The sequence below is a fragment of the Phyllostomus hastatus genome, unplaced genomic scaffold (genome assembly GCF_019186645.2).
Source record: "Phyllostomus hastatus isolate PE091 unplaced genomic scaffold, TTU_PhHast_1.1 phas_scaffold_129, whole genome shotgun sequence".
NCBI lineage: Eukaryota > Metazoa > Chordata > Mammalia > Chiroptera > Phyllostomidae > Phyllostomus > Phyllostomus hastatus.
The window spans coordinates 11,851,835-11,875,360 of record NW_025334009.1 but is presented as its reverse complement, the minus strand read 5'-3'; the positions used below and the strand labels follow the sequence as shown (position 1 = coordinate 11,875,360).

At 37.7% G+C, this 23,526-nt stretch overlaps 1 protein-coding gene across 21 annotated transcripts in view; it reads right to left on the bottom strand.

Annotated features, from left to right (window-relative positions):
• LRRFIP2 (LRR binding FLII interacting protein 2) overlaps nucleotides 1-23,526 on the bottom strand; it is a 106,132-nt gene that overhangs the window by 49,768 nt on the left and 32,838 nt on the right. For 8 of the 21 annotated variants that reach the window (XM_045856538.1, XM_045856544.1, XM_045856540.1 and 5 more), the window contains exons 3-9: nucleotides 14,763-14,849; nucleotides 13,440-13,490; nucleotides 7,467-7,523; nucleotides 7,332-7,376; nucleotides 4,202-4,270; nucleotides 2,014-2,055; nucleotides 537-602 (exon numbers count right to left, since the gene is read on the bottom strand). In XM_045856538.1, coding sequence (XP_045712494.1) covers nucleotides 537-602; nucleotides 2,014-2,055; nucleotides 4,202-4,270; nucleotides 7,332-7,376; nucleotides 7,467-7,523; nucleotides 13,440-13,490; nucleotides 14,763-14,849 — 417 coding nt within the window. The remainder of the gene's footprint in view (nucleotides 1-536; nucleotides 603-2,013; nucleotides 2,056-4,201; nucleotides 4,271-7,331; nucleotides 7,377-7,466; nucleotides 7,524-13,439; nucleotides 13,491-14,762; nucleotides 14,850-23,526) is intronic. The other 13 variants (XM_045856552.1, XM_045856555.1, XM_045856554.1 and 10 more) reach the window with 4 other exon arrangements.

Here is a 23,526-nt window from a genome sequence, read left to right as displayed (position 1 = left end):
TTCTACAATTTAATTATACTGTAAGTTAAAGAGTTTTCTGCAAGATAGCATGGGATGTCTGCCATCACGTGCCTTATTGTTTCTACCAGAAAATTCATGTCAAGTTTCCAGAATCTGAGCTATTAACAAGCTTTCATAATGAAACCCATTTATGAGTTTGGTACTGCCTATTATATACCACAACTAAATCAATAAGGAAATCTAAAATAAGGAGAAGAATCTCACTAAACTTATTCTTGAGATAGAGTCCAAAGGACAGATCATAAATGAAAATACATTGTTAATGAACGTCTTGTGACACCTTCTTAACTCTAGCCCCTGGGGTTAACATATATTAACTTGATATTAAATCTTATAAATAAAAACAAATTTATTTTTAAATAGACTTCTGATGTATCACGTTTCAGTACACTACCAAATTGCAATAATGCCTTAGGAGCACACCAAAGCAGTCATGATGCCTCAGTTCCCTGAAGGGGACCGGGGAGTCTTACAGCAGCACACCCTACTGCGGGAGGAGACACGGCAGAACTAACCAGCAGGTCTTTATGAGAACCGGAAGATCTCGTCCTCATTCCGTAAGAGTGACTGTAAGAATGATTCTGGAAGGAAATTTTTGAAGTTAAATATTTGAAGATTAATGATCACACAGTAAAGTTTGAAAAATAATTTAATAAAATTATACATAGAAAGGTCCATATGAGATACAGAGTAATTTACATGCAATCTAATTCCATCTGTCAGTAAACAATTTACTGCATTTCACTGGCTAAGATATACCACCTCTCTACACAGCGGCATCTCCCCTCACCTACACCCATGCCATCCAGTTGGGTGCCAAGCCAGCTCAAAAACAAAAAACAATTAGGACTCAGAGCCAGGCAGGATATTTGTGAGGACCTTCACCCCATACCTCATTTGAGTACTGCCATCTTCTTTATAAAGGTATGGGTGACAAGAATCCCTCTTTGGGCCAACAAAAACGAGACTGAGATAACAAAGAACGTGATATGACATTGCCCCAGATAGTACTCTTAACCCAAGTGAGTGGTCCCACAGCAAGTGCTGCTCAGGAGTAAAGAGCCAGATGGTATGGCTGTCCGGCATAGCAGCAGCATTATTGGACAGTAACCATATGGGAGTCCTTTGAAAACAGCATTGTCTCAACACATAACTTCTAGGAGTTCAGAGCCAAGTGTGTTTGCAGGGATAAAGGACAGCAATGGTACCAACCAGGTCACCGGCAGACAAGAAGGTAGGTACTGTTCACCTGAAATGAGGAAGTGCAGCCAGAAGTGTCCTACCGACAGTCTGCTCTAGGCAAACCTACTGGCATGCACAGCGGGATCCTGAATCGATAATTATACAATCATTTCTCTTGTTTTGAATACACATCTTTCCTTTTGTACATTACCCTGGACATTTTAAGACATGTCTTTTATATTTAGAAACTCAGACAATCTATTGACATAATATTAACCCAAGAACAACATGCTAGAGCTTACCTAACTTCCTTGGCTAAAATGGCATGCCATCAAAAACAAACCAAATCAGGCAAAAATGAATGGACATAACTGATGTTTCAGGAGTCATTTGTCACTGCTAGCTGTTTCCTGTTTAACGACTTTACACCTGCCGTCCTGTGACACCCAACATTACACACGAGGCCTGTGCTGCCACAGTTCGGAGGGTACGGAGCCCGCTAGAAACCTGTGTGCCAGAGCACTGAGTGTACGTCGACGGGTGGCTCATCCTTGTAAGAAAACAGAGTACTACCAATCTTAGTCCTGAAAAGGGGAGCAAATAATTTTTATCTGATCCTAAAACTCTAAAAGAAAAAAACTATTCCAATGTTAATTATGCCACAATTGCAAAACAATCGTTTTTGCTTTGTTAGTAATGCTTCCCCCCAAACATCGTAGCAAAACTGAAAGTTAGTCATAATCCATGATGAGCACCATCAGGTGTTTATAAAGTAAAACTACATTTAACAAAAAGTCATGCACTACGTACTAATGATGAAAGTCTTGACGATCTATCCTTCAGGGGATCATACTGGATTTCAGGAAAAGATGAAAGTTGGTTGTATTTCCAAAATCAGAAATATAGAGAGAAAAAGCAACATCTTGCAGTTATCCAACACTATTTTAAAAGCCCAAAATTATTAAATACAAAGGCTATCAAATATGAATTAAAGACTATTCTTCCCCTCCTTCAGTATAAGCTATTGCTAAACTATATGTAAAATTCCATATTCTCTTTCACATACAGAGTTCATAGGCAGTAACGGTGAGATTATTCAGTATCCGTACACTATGGCACAAAACACCCAAAGGAAAGCATTAAATGCAGGAATTAAGCATTCTGAAGTCAAAAGATATTTTACTTTTTATTATTGTGACTGTTACCATCATTTCCCATAGTTTGAACAAGGCAAAAGCACTGCATGGACAGGCAATGAGGCAAGAGCACACAACGAATCAAGCTCACAAAAAAACAATGGCAGGATCAAAATAGGGGGAACTCCCTTGGGTCTGCTCATCGACATACACCTGAAAAATTTTCCTCCCCAAGAACCTTCCCTATTAAAAATGCTGAACCAAACTGAAAAGTTGGTCAGTGCACAGTGTGGGAGTACACAGTACACATACAATTGTGACATTAAATATAAATCAAAGGATGTAAAATTTATAAGATCAGAAAACTACATTTCATGTAGTCTTTAAGAAAATGAGTACCATATTTCAAATCCAAGAAACTAAGTTAAATACTAACTACTCAGGTTTGTGGTTGCCTACCATTCTTTTTGTTTTAAGCATTCTAGCTTATATTTTTAAAGAAATCTTACAGAGAAGGGCAATGTATAAAATAAAAGCAATGAGTAAGTTCCTGGGGTACTTTGGCACATATACCTCACTGCTGCAACTCTTACAACCAGTTAGGATTTTAGGGAACAAGGTTCAAAACCTGATCTAAAGTAATGTTTTCCTAAGTGTAGGCTGCAACTAATTAGTAAGTCATAAAATCGATTTATGGGTTGAACCATACTTTTAAAAAATGAAACAGAAAACAGAGTTCATCGTGCACAGTAAGAAGAAATATTATTTGTGAAATGTGTTTCAATAACATATTTTGTACATTTATGTAATTTACAAACACAGGCACATATCTGCACGTGTGTACCGGATCATGGTGTATAATATAGTTCTTGTTGTAGAGGTTACAATTTTTAAAAGTTTAAAATACAGTAAAGATAAAATTGTAAATTCTAGTTCTAATAAAAGTTTACAGTAAGAGTTCAAACAAAACCCAGGCCCTCCCTTCATGCCCAATAACACGGTCATTTACAAAAGATACTGAACCTCCCCCCCCAAAAAAAATATTTCAATAATATAAAGCTAAATGATACAATTTTACCACTGGTATAAATTCAGTGAAAATGATACTGTAGTAAAGGCCAAAAAGTATTAGAACGAAATGTCTGCATTTGCATGCTTTTCTTGTATTATCCTGAAACTAATAGAAAACGCAAGTAATAGTGTTATTACATGCATCAAAAACCTTATTACTTAAGCCACACATTCTAGTATAAAAACTATTCCATCCTCCCAACCAGGTAAGTTTACTGAAGAGAACAGCCAACTCTTACTTCTCATTCTCTCTGTAGCACCAATGGCATTTTCTAAAGGTATAGGATTTAACAAGCTGAACTGAAATTAGCCAATTGCAATTTTCTCTTTCCAAAATATAATGCAGAGTTCAGCTGATTTAAAGCGATTGCTGAATATATCTGGTAGGGAAATCCATAACTTGGACACCCCAGTTACTATTAGAACAAATGGGTAAAAAAAAAAAAAAAAAAAAAGAACCCCCTTAATAAGTGACAGCTGGCATTTATATTGTTTAAAAACGATAATTCACAAAGGAGGAAAAACTGAAAATGTGAAGAGCTCTAGCTAAAATGTTTTCAAATCTGCTATTATAATCTATAAAAAATGGTTTTTTAACTTGAGATACTTGTTTGAAGGTTTTCATTTTGGAAAAAAACAATCAAAGGAAATTATAGCAAACAGGTTGTAGGAAGAGAGTTCAGTAAGTGTCGATTTCTATGAGAATGTACCTAGTACTCAAGCCCCCAGAACTCTGAGGGTCAACAGTGAACGCCCACCACTGACACTGCACATTTTTCTGGACTACACACCATGATGTCCTTCCTTTTGGGTGTGCTGGCTCGGCTCCAATGTGTCCCGCTGATGTCCTTCGATGGGTTCTTCACGGAATTAAACAGTGTAGTAGTAAACAACAAAACACAAATTGCAAGCATATTAAAATTGAAGTCATTAAAATTATACTGAGGCCACTGACATGTAACTGGGAACTAATACATACAACAGCAAAAATCTCCACCAGTGAGAAATACCAATTATCCCCCCGACGCAAAATCGCCTCATTTTCTAATTTTGGGTGTGCCTCATAGTCTTCTCGTATTTCAGTATATAAAGCAGTGACCAAGCAATTGTAAGATTTTTTAAAGTCAGATTGTTTTTTAAAGTAAAGCGCTGTTTCACTTCTAACCCCAGGGCTTTGATTTAATTCCTCCCTCCCCCAAACCTACCATTCACAGTCTTGAACAATCTTTGCGCTTTATTTTTTGGCTCTTTTCATTCTGATACACAATGTTTATAGCACTGACACCATCTCCAGCCCAAACAGCTTCTGGCAGGCCACCTTTCGAGAAGGTAGTTCCCGAAAGCTGACTGTACAAAAGGAAACATCAACGTCCTAAGAACTTGGCATAAAACCACACAGGCTGCACATCCAGGTACTGCTAAGGTTCACACAAGGTCCAAAAGTGTTTGACTTTTAAATACACAGCTCATAGGAAAAAATATTTTAAGAAAGTAACAGGCAGCCCTGGCTGGTGTAGCTCAGTGGACTGAGCATGGGCTGCACACCAAAGGGTTGCCGGTTCGATTCCCCGTCTAGGGCACATGCCTGGGTTGCAGCCAGGTCCCTAGTGGGGGCCATGTGACAGGCAACTACACACTGATGTTTCTCTCCTCTTTCTCCCTCCCTTTCCCTCTCTCTAAAAATAAATAAATGAAATCTTTAAAAAAATAACAACAGGCAGAGAAATACCAAACCCCCCAAAATTATAAGCAAGCCCCAATAACATTTAGGTCAGTGTTTTAGGTCTTCACATTTATTGTTACAGAGGATATAAGGCATCTACATATTCAGGTTTAGCGTAGATGGTAAAGTGACTTTAAAAAGCAAGTACTCTGATAAAACCTAGAGCTCTCAGTATTATCTAGTTAAAAGAAAACTAATCTCAATTACATTTCTTTTAAACAATGTTATTAGTGAGCTTTCAGGCTTATTTCCAGGAGAGTCTAAATATTTAAAATGTGCTGAATGTACATTCACACGTAGTAAAGTACTAATATCTCCTCCAGTATAAAATTTTTATTTTATTTTATTGTTTTAAGGTTTTCTTGCTTGCTTGCTTTAAAAAAAAAGAGAGAGGGGAAAGAAGGGATAGAGGGAGAGAAACATCATGCAAGAGGGAAACATTCACTGGCTGCACACCCCGACCAGGGACCAAACCTGTGTCCCAGGCATGTGCCCTGACCTGGAACTGAACATCGACCTTTCACTTCGTGGGATGATGCCCAATCAACTGAGCCACACCGGCCAGGGCTAAAATTTTTACTAAATTTAAGTTCACACACTGGTATTTGCTTTTTTTAATATTGAGAGCCTTACTCTTTTTCCTCCCATGGTAACAAATTTTTCATAATTACCACAATGAATAAAATACTGTGAGAGTTCTAGTTATATCTTAAATGTATTTAGTAATATAACTTACATAAAAAGAAAGCCAACTTATTATAAACATTCTATGTAAACAATTCCTTATTAGCTTACTTTAAATTTTTTGTTTGTTTGCAGATTTGTTCTACAGGCTCCTGAATCAGATTGAATTGGATGGTTTGATCATTAGGTTAAACTAATATACTTACTATAATCAAGTTTCCCTGAGGCCACATACAAATTTATAAATTACCAGTCTGATAATAACCACATAAAACTTCATACTATGAACAATATAATGGAAAGCAAAGAAAAAAAACAGATATTTTTAAAAATGAAGAGAGAAGAGATTATTTTCAAAGCCCTCAAAGACATTCAACTTCTAATCTTTTGTTGACTAACTCCCTGTATGATTCTTTTCAAAGTATTTATTTATCTATATCTATCTATCTATCTATCTATCTATCTATGTGTCTCCAGGGAGATGGATGTCAAACTTACTATCTTAAAGTTTTCCTCCTATAAAATTAAAATAAAGCTGCTGATTAGATTTCTGTAAAAGCTTGTTAATAGGCTTATAAATGTAAACTTTGATAATTAACCAAGATATTTATGATTCAAAAACTAGCTTAGTAACCCTAAGAAGACTATAGATTACATTCACCAAAAGTAATATAACCAAAGAACTAAGAATACAAACACATCAATAACTAGTATACCAGAACACACTAGTTGATTATAGTATATTTTTATACATTATATAAGATGAGAAGAAAACTAGACTTGAAGGGAAATAAACAAATACAAACCTTAGCATTAAAGATAATTTTACAGATGAAACATCTGGATGTAAGTGTATGTATGCAATATTATCAGTGTGCAAATTAAAAGATTTGCTTTAAAGTGTACAGCACAATTCTTTCCGAGATCAGTGTCTTGGCACAATGTGCAAGCTTTTAACAAGTGACTTCTCATTTATCTTAATACAATACAGAATGTGTGTTAAAACTGAGACATACTACAACATGGTAATCAAAATGTTGAAGCAGGATAATTTCTGTAAATATGACAAGCAGGAAATTTTTCAAATCAGTAGCTCAATTTTTCCATGTAATAAAACCATAAATAGTTACTCAAAGTTTAAAATATTTCTCATTTAATATTATTTTTTTAAAAATATGAAAGTAGAAAAAAATCTGAAAGTTAGAACCATGCAGATGTAATTTTATAAAATCAATCTTATTATTTTGTGATAATTTTCCAAAATCAAAGGTCTTTTTATAGAAAAAGAGTACTTATGATAATAGATTAAAATATTTATGATTTTAGATTTGATTTACGCATAGCAATGATTTGAGAGAAAGCATCACTTTCCAAGGAAAGGACTTTGCCAGTATTTTCTATTTAAAACAAAGGCAAAGGAATCTATGAGCATTGTCAGATTGCTTAGGCAATGGTGCTGCAGAAAGCTCAGACACAGAAGCTTTGCTATTGTGTAAACAACTTAAAATACCAACCCTGTGACTGCCAAGACTTCGAATGGACAATGCATCCTCAACTCCCTGATAAAAATAAAAACAAAAGTTTGTGAGTGACTACATTAAGTTAATGAGGAAAAGTATTAAGAGGCAAGTTTACAGGTTATTACAAACCAGATAAGGACGACGATGACTGGACCGGTGGGAATACCTGGCCCTTTCTGAATCTTCCTGGGAAAGGAAAAAGTACACGGAGAATTAATCACTGAACAGAGGGCTGTCTGTCGGAACAGCCAAGCGAAAGACAGTCAGCTAAGAGCACAGCCGACCCTCCTTCAGCAAGCGGGTACGGACAACGCAGTTTCAACAGCTGAGTTTGTGGCAGCCACATGCTTCAGTTGGAAAGAAAGTGGAAATAATCTTGGCAACGTTTTTATTTAATCAAGCGTATGTATGTCTGCCTCACCACTTGTAGAATGTAAGTAATCTATGTATGACAAAGACAGCTCAACATACCGAGATAAAAATAAGAAAGCATACTTAAACAGAAATTGTGTTTAATGTTAAAAGTGGACCTTTACCTATCTTTTTCATTTTGAATGTCAGTTTATGCAAGGCAAGAAGAAATGTTTACCCTATTACAGATGTATTACGTAGAGTGTATTGCTTTTAAAATATTTGGATTATAATTTTCTGCTCACTGCAAAGAATTTCTTTTTTTTCCTTCACTACTTTAACTGGGGCGGGAGGCAACTAAATGAAAGAGCCCCTGACTGTGTAACATTAGTATGAAAAAGTACTTGAGAACTGGATAAATATTTTAGAGTTGGTTAAGTTAGTAAGAAATATGCCTTATGAAGACTGCAAAGAAAACTGAGCACAACCTGACAGCTGACTGAACTGAATGCAGTTCTAAACTTTTCCACGTTCCGCTATTAGCATTGGAGCATTAAGTCCTGAGCTACATAAAGTCAACTGACTGGTCCCTAACCCTAAGCAACTGAGTGAGAAACCTCTGATCTTCCAGATTTTCAAAGTTCAAAGTAGTAAAATGATGGGTAGTGACTAAGAATCACACACAACTGGTCCAAGCAGGGTCAGGGTTGATGACAGTGACGAATCAATACCTCACACACACCGTGGCCACACAGCATGATCATCATGCAGGTGGGACAAATAAATGTGGCTACACCGGAAGGTTCATGTCGAATACAGAAAGGGTAATTCAACTGGAACGCCACACTTAATGCTTCCTTTGGTCATAACTTTGAGTATAATTCAAAAGAACTCCTGTTTATCATCTGCTATGCACACTGACAGATGGGATCAAAGGTGTTCAGAAGCCTAATTCTAAGCACCAGTATGATTCAATGAGTCAAAACGCAGGGGTGGCCGACCTTTTGACATCTCTGGGCTATACTGGGAGAAGAGGAGTGAGTTGTCTTGGGCCACACATTAAATACACAAACACTAACGAAAACAAAAAATCTCTTAATGTTTTAACTAAATTTACAACTTTGTGTTGGGCCACATTCACAGCCATCCTGGGCAGCACGCGGCCCCTAGGCCGCGGGTTGGACACCCCTGCCTGGTGTTCTGATCTTTAGGAATTCATCAATGGTTTACATTTCCATTACATAACAGACACATGTAACCTGCCAGAAGCCAAACAAATTTCTTGCCTTCTTTGATTATCAGGTGGCACCACAAAGGTTTTAGGGGCATGTGCATTAGCCCATTAGAGTGGGTACAGTTTGTTAAGTGGTGACCAGTTTTAGGCTACTTAGCTTAGTTAGTTTAAAGAGCCTTATGGTACCAAGGCAGGTTAATCCTACATGCCCCCTCCCAGTATTATTTAGAGTACCAGAGTGCCAGAAGTGGTTTAATGATCAATCTTCCCTTCATGCTGAATTTCCTTTTCATTCCATCTACCATACAAGAGCACTTTCTCTTCAAATAATTTATTTATTTATTTATTTGTTTTTAAAGAGAGGGGAAGAGGGGAAGAAACACTGATGTGCAAGAGAGACATAGAGCGGTTGCCTTTCACATACCCCCAACTGGGGACCTGGCCTGCAACCCAGGCATGCACCCTGACTGGGAATCAAACCAGTGACCTTTTGGTTTACAGGCTGGCACTCAATCCACTAAGCTATACCAGCCAGAGCTCAAGAACACTTTTTAAAAACCTACCTTTAAAAAGCATATCCCATTAAAGATGCAGCAAAGACAAATGAATTCATATTTATTTTTAATTGTACCTATTACAAATATAATTCTAAATAAAAATACCTAATTATATATTGATATACCTCTATATTTAAACAGCTTTTCTGTTTAGCCATCTTTAAAAAATGGTCTAAAAAGGCTTCAGAAGTCTACTGAATAAAATGTAAACCCCATATAGGCCACTTAATTTGAACTGAGAGAATATAGCTTATTCCACAGATACAAATTACAACATAAACCCATTCTGTTCAATAGAACTTTCTGTAACAGTGGAAATGTTCTATGCTTCTACTGCTTAATAAGGTAGCCACTAGCCACATGTGGCTTTTGAGCACTTGAAATACTAGAAGTACAACCGAGAAACTAAATTTTTAATTTAAATCAACTGAAATCTTAATCTAATTACACACATATGGCTAGTGGCTCTACAAACAACTCAAAGCAAATTTTCATTACGCCAAAAAAAGACCCAAAACACATATTTTACTAAAAGTCTGCCATGCCGCACCACTCTCATATAGTTCCAGCCTATGAATCAAAGGGTCGTAGGATCGGTTCCCCGTCAGGACACATGCCTGGGTTGCAGGCCAGGTCCCCAGTAGGGGGCACATGAGAGGCAACCACACACTGATGTTTCTCCCCTTCTCTTTTTCTCTCCCTTCCCTTCTCTCTAAAAATAAATCAATAAAATCTTAAAAAAAAAAAAAAGAAAGAAAGAAAAGATTCTAGCATCACCCTAGAAGATCAATTAGTCTGACCCCTTCAAAGTCACAGAGCTGGGACCAGCATTCAGTTCCTTTGACTCACCAGACAACTGAACTATAAAGATTCCATCCAACACTGGCTAAGTCTACAATGATTCCATAAAAAAGAAAATGGAAGGAAATAGCAAGGTATCCTGGTTCTTACCCAGAGAGTTCTCCTTATCTGAAAGAACAAAGAGCTTCATTCCCCAGGTATTTCTACAGCAGTATTTAAATTGCCAATTGCACGCTGGCTGGCATGCCTCAGTTGACTGGAGCATTATCCTGTAAGCTAAAAGGTTACGGCTTCAGTTCGTGGTCAGAGCGCATGCCTAGGTTACGTGTGGGTTCAGTCCCTGGCCGGGCTGCTTACAAAAGGAGCAACCGATCGATGTTTCTCTCTCACACTGATGTATCTCTCCCTCTGTCTCCCCCATTCTTCCAATCTCTCTAAGATCACTGAACATGTCCTCAGGTGAGGATGGATGGATTAATTAATTGACAATTGGCTTTTCTTGAATTAATAGCACCACATCCCTATAAAAAAAATTCAGTGAACTGTGTCTTTAGGTGACAATTACAAGGCAGAGGATCCCTCTCTTCCACAGTCAGGAGAACAATACGTGTTCATTATCTTGGGAGTCCTTATTAGTAAAAGTATCCAAGGCTAAACTTATAAGACAATGCTTATATTTGTTTAAGGCTTTCTGGAAAATCATGTTTTGATACACTGAATTAAGTTAATGGTAATGAAACATACTCTTGCTTTTAAAAGTTCACTTGAAGTGAGAGTAAAGTGGTTTTATTTTTTAAAAGCCCACAGCCTGGTGAATACACAGGACCATCTTCTCTGTCAACAAATAGCACGTAAGTCAGACTAGAGCCAGGCACACAATTTCAAGACAGGAAACTTCAGGAGCTGCATTTACTCTTTCAGGTCGCCAACATGCCACTGATGAAGCCAGCCCACTTGTAAACAGAATCATGCACTGGCTGGCGTGGCTCAGTGGACTGAGTGCCAGCCTGCAAACCAAAGAGTCAATCTTTTGAGTCCCAGTCAGGGCACGTGCCTGGGTTGTGGGCCCGGTCCCCAGTAGGGGGCGCATGAGAGGCAACCACACACTGATTCTCTCCCTCTCTTTCTCCTTCCCTTCCCCTCTCTCTAAAAATAAATAAATAAAATCTTTAAAAAAAACAAAACAGAATCATGTAACTAAACCAAACACTATTTATGTGACAGCCCGGAACACCCTAGGCCTTTTCCTGCTGATCCTCTTACCTTCCATTCCCTTAGCAGATGTGGCACTCTCTCATACCTTCAACTTCTGTCCGTGCCAATGACTAAGTAAGTTGTTTATCTCACCAATTCTGTGTCGCCTTATCTATGAAACAGAGGCCGTGGTACCCACCTCACAGTGTGAAGTGAAAACACAGTAAAAAGCACTGGCACAGCGCTGATGCGCGGAACACGAAGCCGGCTTCGTTCCGGAGGCGAGTGCTCTTGCTTCCCACTCACATCCCCACACTCCGCCTCACATAAACAGTAGTTAAAATTCGGAATTTTTCATACGGGAAGGTTCTTCCTTCCAATAACTGACAGTCCTATTATTTGTGTATGCATTATTTACTTTATTATAAATGTATTAGTAATTTATATCTTACACTGCGACTGTCATGTCAACTTCTACAGGCTCACTGAAAGAGAGCAGCCAGGGAGACAAGAGTAAGATAAAAGGTGAGATGCAATGTCAGCTTGAAAGGAGTGAAAGCAGGTGTCGGAAGAGGTTAGACGTGATCATCATTCCCCTCTGAGAGTAAACCCCACCTTCTTTACATGTCCAAGTCTGAGCTGTCATTCAAAACTTCGGTCAGCCACCACCTGCATTTTCAACCTCTAACCCAAACTATTCTCCCGTCTATGAAAATCTGGCACACTCACTGCCTGAACTGCACACATTTCACAGAGGCAAAAATATGTTTATCTTCATGGCCTCCGAGTACAGGAATCAAACATCAGACTTTTAATATAGGCTTTATATTATATTGTTTTGGTCTGCGCTAAGATAGTAAAATCTTAGGCAATTTAATTTTAGAACCATAATACATAATAAAAAGAAATTAAACTAACACATATCCATGGAAAATTTGCAAGCAAAGTTATGTCTTTTATTCACACAAAACATTCTTAATGCACCATTAGTAATATTAATCCAGTTACATGCAGAAGACACTTTACAAATTCCATTCCAAAGTAATCAAACATCTTTTCTCTTTTCTAAAATATCACAATAAAAAGTATGAGGAAGTTTTAAACTTGTAGGTCAATATAGTCATAAATGTTTTAACTCTGGTTGTACCCTGAAATGATGTTATAGAAGGAATTTGCTTAAAAGTTGCTGATGTAGCAGCAACTAGACAGTGGTTCTTATCCCTTTAGGGATCACACACTCTTTTGAGTGTCTGATGATAAAAATACCTGTGGGCATTTCAAATAGACATATATACACACACAAAATTTTGTGTGAGATTTTAAGGCTTTGTGCCCCATCCTCAAATCTGTTCACATACCAAGTAAAGAACCCCTAAAAAAAAAAGAATCCCTATAATATGAGATAATGATTCACAGTTAGTAACATTCTACTGGTTTGCAATTTGCTCTTGTAGTTAACAAATTTAGGAGTGGTAGTAGAAGACTTGAAAAGGAAATAAGAGAACTGAAAAAATAAGAGTAATTTTCAGAGGAGATGGAAAATGACTTGGGTCATCTCTCAATAAAGACTCTGCAAACTTTGTTAAAAAGACAGAGGGAGAAAGGAAGAGGAGAGGGAAGAGGGGAGGGTCAGAGGAAGTGAGGGGGAGAGGAGGAGAGAGAAAGGGAGGGAGGGACAAATTTAAGGGAGAGAACAAACCCACAGAAAGAAAACAAATTCATTTACTCCATCCTTCCTGACCAGGAGCATTCCTGAGCTGCGCGTGGAGGCAGCAGACTACAGCAGAAATGGTTGGGCTCGAAGTGCAGATTTGGTTCACGACAGACAGAAGAGCGTCTCCCTGACCTTTAGGGTCAAACATGCCAAACACTCCTACTTTGTAAACCATTAGTCAATGTTTTACTTCAAGATTGCACCATCTCAGCAGCCGAACACAACATGCAGAACAGGCAACCCTGGCCTACCAGCCACTTGTGGATCTGTCCCCACTTCCGATCAAAGGAATGATGAGAATGCTACAAATGCAAAAGTTTCATAAACTGAAGAGTCTCCAAATCACTGCATCCTCTGAAGTCTTAAATTAATCATACACATCTGCCCTGAAGAACAATGACTATTGACTCAAAGTTACACATTCAACATACAGAAAATTACTAAACTAAGTATGTTCAGTAATGAGACATATGGTTCTCTGCAGTTTAGAGTACCATAAATAGAACTTGTATTTAATAATTATCTCCTCATAATTAACTATAACTTTAGGAGCATAAAAGATAATGCATTGCAATATTTTTGTTTCAAGCCAAAAACTGCATTCAATATTTGAAACTACATATAAAGCTAAAAAATATTAGCAACATATGAACTATTTTTGCTTTTGGTTTTCAGCTGTAACAATACGGAAACTATACACTTCCATTTAATCCATTAGCAGAAGATCCACCACAAATATCAAAATAAAGGCTTTAATACTACCATGCAGGCTCTTCCCCCTTTGAACTAATACAGCATCAGAAATATTCTTTATGGGAATGTTCAGAGCTAGGTCAATGTCAGAAAGAAAAGGTAAAAAAGGAGTATTTGTTTCATATTTGAGCAGCCTAATTTTTATACACCTATTTTTTAAAATGTGGTTTTGCTTTTCTTTCTGATGATAAAAGCATAGTGAAATAACTATGATTTTATGATTTTTATAACTATAGAAAATCATAAAAAGGAAATAAAATCTATCATCATTCCACCACAGACAAAGCAAAATAGTAACAGTAACCCCTTCTTTCTAGTAGGTTTTGACCCTGTATATGGACACCAGGTTTTGTAACACGAAATTGGAGTTCTACAAGTTCTACAGTTTGTTTGGTTTTTTAAAATTTTCTTATGTGAATATTTTCCTCCATTATTAATTACACTTAAAATCTGGAAGGTTGAACGACTTCACAGTGCTTTAAAATGTAGATATCATAGTATAATTAAGGGAATTCTAGGACATTTAGAACTATAGTAAACATCTGTGTCATCTCTAAGCACACTTTAGCTAATAAGTAAAGCACTTATAACACTGTAATAACATACAACACTGTATACAGTAAGAGATATATATGTGCTTGCTGTTATTATTTAAAACAAATGCCACATTTAACTTGCTGACCTGGAATGGATTGTTAAAACACATGCAACAGCTTACACTCCTCCCAGTGTTTCAAAGGGAACCAGATTTACTGCAGAAGTGAACCAGCCAGGTGTGATTTTTTTGAGACTAGCACAAAACTAGGGTTATCCCCCATTACCTCTTTTTGCTGCCGTTCCAGTTCTCTCATGCGTATATCTCTTGCTTCTGCCCGAGCAGCCCGTTTCGCTGCCAGCCTCGCCTCTGCCTGAAAAGCAATATAAAGATTCAGTTTTACTTAGTAACAGCAAGCACCACTACTACACCGGCTTAGAGGATAAGGAGCAACTGGGACATGACCTTTCAAGGGTTGGGGGGCAGCAATGGGACAAGATATTACCTATCAGCAGTCTGGCTGACTTCAGTCAACTCCTATACACTTACTTTTTTTCTTTACTCCCAGAGAGACTCTCATGAAATCTAGGCCTTACCTTTAACTGCTTATCTTGATTACACACTCAAAAAATTTGACACAATTCACTATATGTCTCTCCAAACTCCCTTTTTCCAGAATATCTTTCCTTATCAATTCAATCATACAAATTAGAAACATCAGAACCAGTTTCTACTTCATTTTGGTCATTGCCAATATTCGGTCTCCAAGCATGGTCGATTCTTTACCACTGAGTTTCTCAAGAGCCCGTCTTGGCCTTTTTTATTCCCACTGTTTCTGCTCGTTTCAGGAACTCTTCATCTCTCTCTTTAAATTGAGACATAATTCACATACCATCAAATTCACCACTTAAAAGTATCCAGTGGTTTTTTAGTATATTCACAAGGCTGCACACAACTATCACTACTATCTAATTCTAGGATATTATCATCATCATTAAGAAAAACCCATACTCAGTAGTCACTCCTCATTACCCCCTCCTTCCAGCTCCTGGCAACAGTGATCTGTTGGGGTGGACAGAAAGTCCATTTAGTTTTTTCCATAGAATAAGACATGTTTTTCACTTTTACCAATAACTTGATTCACTTGGATGCTCTGAGTATATCAGCTATCTCCCACTACTGGCTTCTAGTGGGGAGAGACCAGGGGTGCTGCTAAACATCTTCCAATGCATAAGACAGCCCCACTGCAAAGAATTATTTGGCCAAAATGTCAATAGTACGAGAAACTTCATAAACCACTTTGACATGTTCCATCAGTCGCAGCACCTTCTCCATACACTGCATAAATCTCTTGCATTTCTACCTTTCTTGAAATAATACAGCATAATATACCAAAAATGCTGCATATCTTTTTCCATCTTCAATACTAAAATGGCTGCACCAAAATTCACCAGTTGTGCTAAGTTTTTTTTTAAATACATGCTGATATGACAGTTGTCACAATACAATCTAACGAAATTACTTGGAGAGAAGTTAAAGACAAGTAAGTACTACTAGAACCTCTGTATGGAAAAAGTTAAATGAACTTTTTGGCCAGCTGAAAACTTTCTAGCTCTATAAATCTGCCTGTTCTGACATTTAATATAGACAGAATCACACAATAAGAACTCTTCCTCCTTTGCTTGGAAAAGGCAACTGCCTCCAAATCCACCTAGCTGTCTCCAGAATCTGCCCTATGATTCATCTTCTCCGTGGTTCCAAGGCTGCCGATCTGCCTTTCAAAACACACTTCTGACCATGTCATTCTGCTCTATAAAATTCTCCACTGTCTCCTCATGACCAATGGTTAAAGCAAAAACTGCATGGACTAGCACAAAGAGAACCCAAGAGAGGAGAAGACAAGCAAAAACAGAAATGAGGTTCCTCCTAGGCAGACCTCTGCCTTACTTCCCAGAACTTGCCCACAGACACCAGATGCTCCCATCGGCTGCCGTTCCTGGACTCCGCTGGGCTCTATTAAGCCTCTCTTCAGAGACCCTTTGCTTGGCAGGAGGTATTCTCCTTTATTCTAAAACACTACCTTCTATGAAGAATGTCCCTCTCTCATAGAATAATACTGTATGCACATGCCTCTACTGTAGCTTTATTACGCTGCACTAAAATCACGTGCTTCTGTCACCCCACAACTTGCATGGCTCTGTGTCTGCTAAGTAAACAAAAGAATTTCAAGCCATGAGCCCGAGTCTCAAGGAAATGAGACAAGGAAATAGCACGATGCACCACATGAAACAAAAATCTCTTCGGTTTCTATCCTGTAGTGGTTTCCTCTGTTCTTAGCCACATCCTAACCGATTTCCATCTCCCCTTCTGAAATCTACAGTGACTGTTTCTTCTCACTTGTTATATTTGTGCCCAAGTCTCATACTAAGAAGTGACTCAGCCAATGTTTAAAAGGCTCTACTGTGTGTAAGCAATTATGCTACATGCTAAAAATACAGAATAAGATATGACATCTCTGTCCTAAAGAAGTTCATCATCTAGTGGAAGGAAACAGAAACACAATGCTTATAGGGAGCATGCAAGAGGGAGTTATGCCTGGCAATTAAGTTATGCCTGGCAAAGTCACAGCAGGCTTCTACGAGAAGGAGACAGTTTAATCGTTAACACTGGTTCACCTTCCCAATTTTGGCAATTTCCCAGTCTGCATAAATGGCCTTTCAGTAGCAAAAACCCTATGAAGTAACAGCAGCCTCCCAACCTCGAGCTCTGAACACTGACACGACCACAGCATTTAGTCTCCTCGCATGAATTTTAACTTGGCCTCTAGCTTTGAAACACCTATACCCCGCTTTCTTTTATAAGGACAGAATATATGTATGATATATGTTCATAATATACCTATAGTCTGTCTTCTTTGTCCCTCTAGGAGTCGGCAGCACTTTCCTACTAGAATTTGTATTTTACAGAAAGAGGCTGCAAATATAAGTTACGCTTCGGCAGACAGCAAATACCTTTTTAAATGACAAAGTATCGTTTTCCTGGGAAAAATTTTCACACCTTTTTTAAATTTAAGAAAGCCTTAACAATGTGTAGAAATTTTCATTTCTGTGTATATTAGCTTTGGACTTGTCACCTCCCTTACCAACTTATCAAAAATGCTAATTTCATGCTTCTAATATCTGTGGCCAACTTTGCACAATAGATACTAAAAGGGGACTTCACTCACTAAACCGCAGTTATAAATCACTGAGATCTATTCCGTAATAAAACTTCTTCCACAACAAAAGGGAAAGGAACCTGACTGCTGTGTAACAGAAAGAACAGGGCCCTCAGAGTCACAAAAATACCCTTGCCTTCCCCTTTGTTACTCAGCCAACTTGATCAGGGGAGATGGTCTTGAAGAAGGCCACTGAATAAGCTTAAGAGAGAGAAACAGGATCCAAAACTACTCCCTGTGGATCTCTGGCTCCACTGCTTCCAGATGCCTGAGGCAGTGCGGACAGGAGGAGAAACCAGGAGCTGATGGTAATTCCAACACAGGAGACAGAACATGAGCTCCACACCCCTAAGTTCGTGCTTTCAACCTTTCTCACGTCACGGAGCACATGAACTAATGACTAACATTCTGCAGCACACAAAAATATGCATTTGCTGCCGATCTCACAAAAAAAGTAAGTATAATTTTGACTCATTCATACTGGACGGCTATTATTGTGTTGGCTGTTGTTATTTTTTTTTTTTTTTCATTTGACAAGCTAAGGGAAAAGGGGTTAGTGATCCGGACAAAATAGTCAGGTTTTGAGTGTTTTAAAAATTCTTGAGGCACACTAGTTGAAAATCATTGTTTATACTGGTACATTTTTTAAACAGACCAATTATAGCCATGAAACCAGAAAAGTCAGCATTCATGCTGCCTGTCACTACCAGAACCAATAAGTAGAGACAAGGATTGAATCTGGGCACTTTATTCAGATGCCGGCAATAAGACAGTGAGTTACGTACCCTCAAAAACCACCTGAACATCTCATCCCAAGCCAATTATTTTTATATGGAGAAGGAAAAGAGTAGGTGAGGGGTTTGGGGAAAGATCAGTAAGACAAGAGTTACAGTCCAGTGGCAATTTTCCTAGCATTTCTTTATCTGCTGATCAACAATTCCTTATCTGAGTCTCCCCTCCCGGAACACAAAGGCTCAGGTATCAGCTGGATCGCCTGCAGACCTCTCGAGCACAAAGGGTGCAATGCTGGTAGACCTCCTGGAGTCATGCATTCCAGTTCCTGGAACAACAGCTTTCCATGTGCATTCATCAGTGAAGCCTTTCAACTACGGCTGAAGCTAAAATCTTTAACTCTTGAGTTCCATTATCAGCTACACAAAGTATACTTCTAGGTAGTAACACTCACATCTTCCCCTTAGAATACAATCGCATAAAAGAGCTGCTACAGATTTAACACCTACTTCACACACATAGAATAAATGGGATATAATATAGGACTGCAAAAATTTATCTAAGTTCAAAACCAAGTTGGTTAAAAAATTAAACACAGAATTACCATTTGATTCAATAATTCCACTTCTGGGGTAAGTAGACCAAAGGTTGAAAAAGCAGAGACCCAAATGGATATTTGTATACCACTGTTCATAAGCAGCATTATTCATATTAGTAAAAAAGTGGAAATGACTCAAATGTCCATTAATGAATGAATGCATAAACAAAATGTATTATATATGTGTATGAAAAAGAAGTGTTGTAATGTGTCATAAATTCCTTACTGGGCAGGTCATGGTGGGTAGTCATGCCCCAGCCCTGCAACTTCTTTAGTGAAAGGTTTTTAAGCAAGCCCTGTCTATTGTTCTTGGCATCTAGGCGAACACACCTTTGAAATGCCAGAAGTAACGCCCGCAAGGCATAGCCACCCTCGAGAGAGCACATGATCTAGTAAACAGGTAATCCAATCCCTTCCTTGCTTTCTCCAACCTTCACGTAATCTTCCTTACATTCCCTCCTTAACTCTAAATGCGTAAGAGAAACTGCTATACTAGGGAGCATCAGAAATCCTGCTCCCCAGCATACGGTATTAGTTTTGACTCAAACTGTTATAAAAATTTACTACAGGTTTGGGCATTTTTAGGCCAATACACACACACATGGAATATTATTCAGCCTTACAAAAAAGGAAATTTGACACAAGCTACAAAATGTAAGAACATGAAAGACAATGTTAAGTGAAATAAGTCAGACACAGAAGAAAAATATTGTATGATTCTGCATATATAAAGTACCTAAGAACAAATACCGTGGGAATGGAAAGTACAACAGTAGTTGTCAGGGGCTGGGGAGGAGGAGATGGGGGGTTATTAAATACATGGGTTTCAGGATAGGATGATGGGAAAGTTCTGCGGATAGATGGCGGTCATGGCTGCACAATACTATAAATGTACTTAATGCCAGCGAATTGTACATTTAAAAACGATTAAAATGGTAAACCCTGTTATGTACATTTTACCACTTCTAGAACTGGAAACTGAGATTCAAAAGTTACTGTGAAGTCAAGTAGTTCATAGGACCAGGTCTGTAAAATTGATTCTGATCATTACACTTTCATGTATTAGGTGCATTAAAGCAGATTAAAGAAAATAATACCCAATTAGGTAGACATAAAAATGTATTCTTCCTAGGACAGTGAAAATGGTAACTCAAAAAGTAAAGATATATTTGGATAGACTTAAATTCATTTCTCACTAAATACTTGGGGCAAATGGGAAACAAAAATGACAGCAAAATTCGTGGGGCTTTGATCACATCTGAAAAAATGCTTTAGGCTGTGTTAACTCTTCAACCCTCTAAATTTGTATAATGTCTACTTTATCACTGAACTAATCATTAGAAACTGTATAATAAAGCCCTGGCTGACGTAGCTCAGTGGATTGAGCGCGGGCTGCGAACCAAAGTGTCGCAGGTTCGATTCCCAGTCAGGGTACATGCCTGGGTTGCAGGCCATGACCCCCAGCAACCGCACATTGATGTTTCTCTCTCTCTTTCTATCTCCCTCCCTTCCCTCTCTAAAAATAAATAAATAAAATTAAAAAAAAAGAAACTGTATAATAACTATCACTGACAAAGAACTTCTAGGAAGAAATGAGAATTGATTATGTAGTACAGTTTGAGTACTTCTACACTAGGGACTTTTCCTTCATCATCAGAGTTTTATATTTATGCTGTTTTGGAATTTGAGAAAACAAAAGCAGATGGGATGCAATAAAAGACAACTCCATTTTAAAATGGGCAAAGGAACTGAATAAACATTTCTCTAAAGAAGATACACAAATGGGCTATAAGCACAAAAAAGATACTTAACATCATTAGTCATCAGGAAAATATAAATCAAAACCACACTGAGATACCACTTCACACCCACTAGATGGCTAAAATTTAAAAAAAAATTAACCAAAAATAACTTGTTGCCAAGGATGTAGAGAAATCAGAACCTTCACACGTTGCTGCTAGAATTGTAAAATGGTGCAGCCTCTACTGAAAACAGCTCAGCAGTTCCTCAAGACATTAAACACAGACAGTAACACCCAGCATCCACCTCTAGGTAAGTACCTAAGAGAAATGAGAACATATTGCAACACAAAATCTTGTACATGAATGTTCATTAGCAGCATTATTCATAACAGCCTAAAAAAACAGACACAACCCAAATGCTCATCAGCTAATAAATGGATGAACAAAATGTAGTATTATCCATACTACAGATTATTCAGCCATAAAAGGAAATGCTGATAGCAGCTACAACATGGACAGCCTTAAAAACATTATGCTAAATGATAAAAGCCAGGCACAGAAGGACACATCTTGCAAAATTCCATTTATATAAAATGTGTAGAACTGACAAAACTGGGGCAAAGGGAAGATGGAGAGTGACTGCTTATTGTTACGGGGTTTCTTTTTATGCTGACAAAATGTTCTGCAATTTTAGAAAGTGGTTGGTGTTGCACATCCTCATAAATATACTAAACATCAGTGAAATTGCATACTTTCAAATAATGAATTTTATGGTATGTAAATTGTATCTCAATTTTAAATTTTTTTCATAGGTGATACTGGGTATACAAAGAATATAATGCCTAACATAAACTAATAGTAAAATATGTGAAATTTCAATACATAAAATTCCATATATAAAACAGGAGAAAAGGAATCTAATGATCTAGTAAGTTTGAGAAATGCCAGCTTAATTCAACATTTTTAAATCAGTCTTTAGTAGTATACATTATTTCCAACAAAAGGATAAAAAACCAAAGCATTTCTCAGACTTATATGACACCACTATCAAATAAACCCTAAGAAATTCTTCAAGGATCATACTCTAAGGAACACATGTGGGAAATAATGATTAAACTTATGGCACTGTATCAGAATCCAATTCAAACTGTACTAATTTTGTTAAGGGGTAACCTTACCTCTAAACTCCACATTTATAAAATTAAATAATGTTATCAGAATAATCTCACAATTAAAACCTAAACTTTCAAAATAATATGGGAGATGCAGCCTCACACTAATATACCCTGTTTTGCCATGTATATGCACTCCCACGTGTAATGCGCACCCATGTTTTTGGCCCAAACTTTCAGGAAAAAAATCTTTTGTTTTAATTAGTTAATTCAATTTTTTATTTATTTATATTTAGAAAAAAATTATTATGGTATTCCAGGGTATTATTCTGCATACAGATATCATTATCGCTTTCTAGAGTTACACTTTTAATGTATAAGCATAAATAAAAGAATTAAAAGCATTTATATAAATATGGAATTAGAATTACCCATGTATAATGCACATTCTTACTTTCCCCTCAAAATTTTGGACAAAAAAGTACACATTATACATGGCAAAATACATATATTTTTGGCACAAACTATGTGTGATTACCATTTTTTGAGCACTTACTTATTTGCAAAGCTAGGTGCTTATCTTCCTCTAATCCACAAAGTTAAACTCCTTGAGATACAGAAAAAAGCTCAGTAACTTGCCCAAAAGCTGCCAGCCAGCAAGTGACAGTCACACCCTAAGAATCTGACTTCAGTTAAGGCTCTCCCCTGTGTTGCCACACTGTATCTTTAAACCCCAATTATAAGAGCATATCCTCAGACAAATAATACAAGTTTCCTTTGGACAAATTACCCTAGGATTTTCAACTTAGCACAGATTCTTTCTTTTCTGTGAAACTGTACCATTCTGGTTCTTTATTTCTTCGGCCGTGACTTTACCCCAAATGCAGGCAACCCTCTCCTCTGCTGTACACAGCGCTTCCTTCCATCCTTTTACTCCACATTGTCAATTACCAGCCAGTGAGAATGTCTCAAACCTAACATCTCAAACTCCGACCAAAATCAAAACCTACATTTCTGTCTAGTGGGTGAATGAAAGCAACCTCATCTTCCCCCAGTGAATAGTGCTTGCTTCCCCATTTTCCAGTCTACAGAAATGAAACCCTTGTCGCACCTGTCCAGAACCCGAGATCTCAGGGCCTCCCGCTTCCTAACCAAACCTTCCTGTACAGTACCCCTAGAATCCAACGTTTCATTTCCACTCCAACAGACTCTCTCTCCTCCAAGCGGGCTCTTACCACTTCCACCTAGAATACACTGTTTCCTAATTCTAACTTCACTTTCTCCATTTTGACTCTCCCCCACCCTTGCTATTCCATACCACACACTGTTGGATTAACCTGCCTTCAACACCAAAAAAAAAAAAAAGTGAGATAAAACATCCTAAAATAAAATATGATTAGCCATAATATATTTTATGATGTCTAATACACAAAAGCATCCTTATGCTTTCTGAATTTTAAATATGGATTCTGTTACTGCTTTGGTTAAATAAACACAAGAGAACAGGCTAAAATAAACACTGCTGTAACTCCCAGTGGTACGCCAAATCAAAAACTCAACTAAGGCCCATCCTATTATAAATCTTTCATCTGTCCAGTAGGCCTGCAGGTAAGGCAGGATCCATCCAATCCACAGGACAGTGCTTACTA